General features: G+C 41.8%; 1 protein-coding gene across 1 annotated transcript; it reads right to left on the bottom strand.

Annotated features, from left to right (window-relative positions):
* Positions 1 to 1,952: 1,952 nt before the first annotated feature.
* Positions 1,953 to 7,094, bottom strand: dldh (dihydrolipoamide dehydrogenase). The gene is made up of 11 exons (XM_082153705.1): positions 6,589 to 7,094; positions 6,196 to 6,492; positions 5,733 to 5,793; positions 5,389 to 5,646; positions 4,707 to 4,767; positions 4,490 to 4,620; positions 4,205 to 4,374; positions 3,867 to 4,083; positions 2,964 to 3,771; positions 2,775 to 2,880; positions 1,953 to 2,676 (listed from the first exon to the last, which is right to left on the bottom strand). Exons 1-11 carry the CDS (start codon positions 6,634 to 6,636, stop codon positions 2,671 to 2,673), a joined length of 2,163 nt encoding a protein of 720 aa, XP_082009831.1. The 5' UTR covers positions 6,637 to 7,094; the 3' UTR covers positions 1,953 to 2,670.
* Between the last annotated feature and the right edge of the window lie 331 nt (positions 7,095 to 7,425).

Below are 7,425 nucleotides of genomic sequence, written 5' to 3' on the forward strand. Positions count from 1 at the left end.
CTCTGGGGGACATGAACATTTTGTGAAAATGATCATAAATGCTGGCAATGTCTGGCAATTAAAAAAAAAAAATGCTGGAGGGGAAAGAGTTAATATACAGTACCAATGAGATTTCACTGTGGGCGGAGCTAGTAACACCTGAGAACTCATTATGAGTATTTTACCACATCTAGCCCTTCACATTTTAGCATTAAGATCAAAATACTGTTCAAAAGGAACTGCACACGGAAACCATGTTTTTATACATTGTTCATAAGGTCGCATATCTACAAATCTCTCAATAGACCCTATACTTTGAATAATATAACTTTACTTTGTGTTATATTGGCATTACATTTCAGAAAACCAGTTAAAGCTGCTGCATGAGTGTTTCTAGCCGAGCGAGTGATGGCAAATTTGCAATCTTTCTCTTTTCTGACCACTGTAATCAATCTCTTAATATTTTTTTCCTTTTCAGAAAGACGTAGAAACACTATTTCTTTGCTTTTGAAGCAAATGGATATGCAAAAGTTATATTTGTTTTAGTATCTATTCACCACAACTATGATGAGTTCTGCTTCTGAGAACCCTAGAAATGTTAAAAGTGTCCATTGCATCACATCTTTTGGTCTTTATTGAACAGGACAAACTAATGAGGAAAACAATATGGATTTGTACTGGATTTGAACATCAGCAAACTGTACAAAAACTGTTTACACTAAAGCTTACCGCAAATGTTGGAGTAATGCGTTAGCACGACTTCCAAACAATTTCACCCTGAGCCTGATGAGACTATTAAGAACATTCTGAATTTTCTTTTTTGTTTTAAAATAAGATTATAGCATAAGTATTTTGCTAATGAATCACACACCAAACACAATGTTGAAAACCCACACAACTGAAAAAGATCTAATAGAAGATATTTGCCGCAGTGCGTCAGGCCTACACTGAATGAAGAAACAAAAGAACTGCTTTAGGCCTGTCTCCTGTTATTTTCCAACTCAGCGAAATCCTATTGTGCGAGTGAAAAAAGTTAAGTTAAAAGCTTAGCGTGGTATGTGAAAGCAACTGTCCAACAGTTGGCTAATACCAGTGAATACTTTTCACTGTATCCTCCCTGAACCCACAACCAAAGACTCTACAAGTTCTACAGAGCTCAAGTCACTTCTCATTTTTACAGTTATTGATCTAAAGGAAAGATTGGACAGTATAATTACTTTCCATATTGAAATAACCTGAGCCATCATTATTAACTTTTATACCATTGTACTCTCCTTCACCTGCTATATATATCAAACATTTCACAAATACATTATTCAAATTTATATCTCACTTCTTTGAGTTGACAGAAGTTACAAAAGTGTTTAATAGGTCTTCTGTAGAAAAATGGTTGGGCGATGATTTTTTTTTTTTTTTTAAGCATAATGATATAATGTTATGCTCTTATGCTCTAAATACCCATAAAATGTAATTCCTTAAATACCATTTAATAGGCTGAAAAGTCATATCACCAGAAGGACTTCAATAGTTCTATTCAGTGGTCTGCTCGAATAAGTGAGCATATGTTAACCCTTAAATATCTATGCTTGCAGATTGTTTTGAATGATAAAAAAAGATGTTTAATACATCTTAAAGTGCTAAGGGAGGGAGTGTTCCTGTTCTCCTTTTGCTTTATAAAAGTCACATAATGAGCTTGGCTACAGCTTTGACATAAAATGTTCCACCAAAAAGAAACTTCACCCAAACCATTTGAAAAAAGTGGTTTTGATGTTTTTGTCAAAGAGCTCTTGCATCCCAAAAATACCCTGCCATCAAGATCGAGGCTGTAATTTGTCTTTACCGGGTGTGTCTTTGTCTTACTCAGTGAGGTTAAAAGGGAAAACATGCAACATTTGTCACATAAATCTGGCAAAATTAACAAAATGATTTAAAGATGGGAAACTCAGTACAATAACTCAGTAATACCTGACCAATTTTGTGATATTTCATACAGGATTTATTTGGAAAAATATTAAGGTGATTTTTTTTTCATGGGCAACAGTCATAAAAACAATTCCTGTAAGTTTTGACAGCGTGTTTAAATACATTTACATCAGAAAAGTCACATCGACCCGAAGTGCCTTATTTACAATAGACAAATTTGCAAAATGAAAAAGATTTTTAAATTACATCAAACTTCACGCACACGAAAAAAGAAACCACAAACACATCGATCACAAATAACATTTAAATAAAAGAAATACAAGCTTTCCAAAAACAAAATCAGTAACAAACATATTTGATGGCAGTGTTTTTCCTCAACTGATCTATGTAACGATCAGAGAACTTCCAGATACACACTGCAGTCAGTGCATATGCATACACAGTATTCGATTCAAATGTGTGTTAAATACATTAAAAATACAACCCATCATAGTGCAATGAGGTAAAACCGTCCCTACAGGAAGTGCAGCGAGTCCACTTGGCACGTTCCTGGGAAACAAACTTTGAGAGTCCGAGCCAGTATGGCCCAACGTCCTTTCCTGCAGTCACTGTGTTTACTTCAGTTGAGAACCAGCTCATTCTGAATATCACCTTCAACATAAGTTTCACAGCAGCAGTCACATGAAGGAAACCTTCCCTCTGGTTTGAGCAGCATTACTGGAGTAAAACCTCCTGTAGAACAAGATGAGCTACAGCTCCGTTGTGGCGTTACACCTGGAATAAGAAGAAATTGCATAAATTTAGCGTTCAGAAATCTAGATTTGCAAACTAACGTCTCAAGACTGCAAACAATAGAAAGCTTCTGGACTTACCTCGGTTGCAATAATACATTCATCCTTCTCCTCTGATAAAACAAAGACTGACTGGTACTTTGTGTCTTTGCACAAAGAATCTGTATGCTTCCTCTCTGAAGAATCACTGAAAATGAAAAGAATCAACTTTAGTACTGCATAACAACACCTTTTCTAAAGTAACCAAAATCCACACACAACAATATTTACCTTTTTAAATGATTTCTGTGTTTCTCCTCTGAGTCGGACTCGAAATCCTCGCATTTTGTTGCTTCGCTCTTCTCAGAGTCCTCTCTACCCAAGTCCTCTGGCTTTAGCTCATGAACAAGATTGTAATCCACCAGAGAGTAACGAGATTTGAATCCGTTTTTTTCTCCGCCTGTGGCGTCGCTCTGAAAGTCCACTTTCTTGTTGATGTTCTTTACTTGCGTGGTTCCGATGACGCTTACGGACAAGTCCTTGTCTCGGCTGCAGTTGTTGGTCAGGTTGTTCATGGTCTCGATCTCACTATGGCTGTCGACTTGCTGGCTCCTCTGCTGCAGCTTAAGACGGATGTAGACGACCAAGATGGTGCCTCCGATCAAGACTAAAAGCACTAAAATAATCCCAGCACAAACCGCCGTCCAAGGAAAGGCTCCATCGTCCTCTGCGTAAGAATATCTTTTGTCGGCTTCCTCAACAACGGCTTGTCCCTGTGAGTTCTCCGGGAGCAAGAACTGACAGTTACGTCCTCCGTAACCCGGGATGCAAGCGCACACATAGCGTCCGTCCCTCTCATGACAAGTGGCACCGTTGTGGCACGGGTTGTGGAGGCACTTGTTGGCCTTGGAGGTGCAGTTCTTCCCGTTGTATCCAGGTGGGCATGTGCAGGTGTAGTCGTTGAGTCCGTCTTCGCATGTGCCGCCGTTCTGACAGGGATAGGCGGCACACTCATCGATGTTGTCTTCACAATGCGTTCCAGTGAAACCCTCAGGACACTGACAAAGATAGGAGTCCACAAGATCTAGACATTGGGCACCTGCAGAATAAGAGTAAGATAGAAGACATGAGACAACTGATTCAAACACTCCCTCTTCAACATGTCAGGGATTTGAATGGGAGCAATCAATGTACCATTCAAGCAAGGGTTGGAGCTGCAGTGATCAATCTTCTTTTCACAGTTGAAACCAGCGTAGCTCGTGGGACACTGACAGAAGTATCCTCCATCAGAGTTGTCAGCGCAGCGTCCACCGTTGAAGCAGGGGCCGTCGGCGCAAGTCATGGCACTCAGCTCGCAGTTTCTTCCGTAGAAACCAGTAGGACAGGTGCAGCTGTACGTGTTTTCAAGATCCTGTGAAATCCGAGGAACGATTGAGGTTAGGACATTGAAGTTAGGACATTGAACAAAACTCAAGTCCTATACAACACATAAAACAAAGATTGAATTGACTCGTATATTTATTAAAACTCACAGTGCAACTTCCTCCATTTCTGCACGGGCTGCCAGAGCATTCGTTGACCTTAATCTCACAGCTGTCTCCGGTGAAGCCAGGTCTGCATGAGCAGGTGTAGCTTCCCTGGCCAGTGTTGGTGCAAGTGGCCCCATTCTGGCACGGTTTGTGATGTGTGCAATAATTAAGATCTGCGACACAAAATAAAACATGAAGGTTAGTCTTCTCTGCTGCGTACAGAGTCAATGGACAAGTCTAAACCAACAACTTGTTCAACTACTCAGTTTACGATGTCAAAAGGCTCACCTTGGTTACAGAAGAGGCCTCCCCAACCCTCTTGGCAGTTGCATTGCCATGGCTGTTGGCAGGTGCCATGCAAGCAGCCCGGATAGCGGATGCAGTCGTCACAGTACTTTCCATTAAATCCCACTCTGCATCTAAAAACACCACAGAGGACCAGTTAGTATGTTGTAAACTTCCACAGCAATGAAGGTTGAGTGTTAAAAATCTCCATCGCACTTACTTGCATTCACCGGGTTTGTCGCAATACCCATGGTCTTCATCGCATCCCGAAAGACAGATTGCTATAAAGAGAAATATTTATTTATTATTACAAGTTCCTTTCTGACAGACTCCATTATTATTATTCTGGCACAGCTTTACCAAGCTGCTCACTCGTACTTTGTGAGTAACAACAACAACAAAAAAGTTCTCCTCACAACCATTGGAAGGACACTCTGGTTAACACAGTTGCACTCATACAAAAGCTTCCTAAACAAAAGCCCCTTTTTTCTCTAACTGTGGGTCAGAAGTCCCCTTTTTCACTCTGTTCATCCAACCCCCTCCCCATAATGTCCCAGAGTCGGCGCAGATAAGGGTGGACAGCTGGTGTACATGGTGCCAGTGCAGGACAGCTGCTCTATTGTCTACCTTCACTCTGCAGCTGCCCCCTTCCAACAATACCTCACCGCTCTGAGCCAATCAGCGCCCAGCGCTCTGCCAAGTAACCAATCAGGCGTTACATTTAATCTATGGCACGCGTGCCATTATTTGGCCAACGTCCCTCATTTGAATCACACAAACGCCTGTTGCTTGCTACCATAGAGACGAAGTTTGTTATTGTTGTTTTTCCTCGCGAAATACCGAAGCATGCATGCGCACTAAAAACTTTCAAAACACAGGTGAAAAATATAGTTTATACTTACGTTCTGTGCAGTAATGCCCTTTCCAACCGGAGTTGCAGATGATTTCTCCGCGCTCTCCGCAGGTAAAGTGGCCGAAAGTGTCGTCGCGGGGACGGCAGAAGACAGAGCAGCCCTCGCCGTAGTAATGCTCATCACAAACGAATCTGTACGAGTACTTCAGCTCTGTCCTCCCACCGACCTGTAGATCTTGGGACCATTCCTCGCCCACTGTCAGGTGCCTTTGGGTGGTCACACGACTGATCAGACGTTCTGGGTTTTCTGTGGACGTTTTAAATTGTGCGTTAGCTCGTTGCCGCACAATGATGAATAAAAGCGTAACTTATTTTAAATGCATTTCGCGTTACCTGTCGACAGATCATCGTTGGCATCGGTGTGCAATGCTTCGATAATCAGCGAAAATGTTCCCTGAAACAGAGAAAATTACGTGTTAATATAAGTTGAAAGGTCAAGATTAGACTGGAAACGCATTCCTCCACACTTCCCTGCCGATTTACATATAACGGAAGATGTGAATGGCTTGAGGTGTGATCGCACTGGGGATTCGAGCTTCATTTTTCCGATTTCACACTTACTTACTGCAGTAAAATGAAAGGTTTCGGAATTTCACACTGAGCTGACAATTATATTTCAACCCAGGGGATGGGACTTTTCCCACCCGCTAAAGCGTCTAAATACCCACATCCTGAGTCATTATAAATCATTATGCTGTAATAAACCACATCAAAACGGACAAATGTAGGCTATCAAGATATAGCCTACAGTAGCCTAGGCTACAATGTAAAAAAAAAAAAACCGCAAACTACTCACCGGCCATGTGAATCCAAAAGAGAACTGAATGGGATTGGTGAACGAGCTGTCAGGAAAGCTCTCGGGAACTTGGAAGGAGTTTGATCCGAGCACTGGGGTAACGGACCCACCGTAAGTGCACGGAGGATCTGGAGACACATTGGCTTGGTAATGTTTCAGGCAAATCCTAAAAAAGGTTTTGCATTCACACTGCTGAGCCTCTGGCGCGGATCCTTTGCAGCAGTTTGCGTTGCCTGTCACCCCTTTCTTGTTAAGAAACTCCTGCAACTTTAACTCGAAAACCCCTGAACAAAACCCCTGAAAAGACATGCAAATAGAATCAATTACTAAAAGTTGCCATCATAATGTGATATCATTGCTCACTACAGTAAATCAGACGTTGACTTTAATTACCTGGCTTATCACGACACACAGCAAAGCTGCTATCATAAGTCGTCCCATGGTGGAGATGATCTGAACTGTGTTAAGCTTCCACGGGCCAGGCGATTGTATGAGACCGTGTCTCAATAAATCATTGAGGCTCGAAGTTCTCCACTCAGTGGGAGGCAGATGCTCTGTTGCGTTCACTTTATCTGCTCATGCAAGCCCATGAAAGTCTCCCTTGAAAAAAAAAATCAAGCAATTAAATCCCAAATACGAATATAAAGAGGAAACCCCGATGCGCAAAAAAATGGGGACGAACAAATTCCCTCAGAAGGCGAATACTCCAAGTTGTCAAAAGTTTGCAGTCCACTTAGTTTAGGAAGCAGGAAAAAAAAATGGCAGAAAACCCAGGAACAGGGTTTTTCTTATCTTATTTTCCGTTTATACAATTGGCGTGGAAATGATCCAAACTTTCCTCCCGTATACTCTTGTTTCCATGTGAGAGACTGACTGGATTGTGCGTGTTTAGTGTCCCAGTCCTCCTGCGGCCGGTTATATACAGGCAGAGACTGCTAGGGTAATGAGATGCAAATGAGCTACTCCCCAATCTGGCTCTGGTTGTCACAAAGGGACACTTTTCAATCCACACCATCCCCAACCCCCCCAAGAAAAGAAGAAAAAAAAATCGGCAAATGGTCACTGAGCTGTAAAATGTGCAACTCTTTGCCACTGGGAGAGAGAGTGTGTGTGGTTGTGTGTGTGTGTGTGTGTGTGTGAGAGAGAGAGAGAGAGAGAGAGAGAGAGAGAGAGAGAGAGAGAGAGAGAGAGAGAGAGTAAAAAAAAAAATTACATGCAGGAAAATAAGCA

Source organism: Leuciscus leuciscus, assembly GCF_965113295.1.
Source record: "Leuciscus leuciscus genome assembly, chromosome: 22".
Taxonomy (NCBI): domain Eukaryota; kingdom Metazoa; phylum Chordata; class Actinopteri; order Cypriniformes; family Leuciscidae; genus Leuciscus; species Leuciscus leuciscus.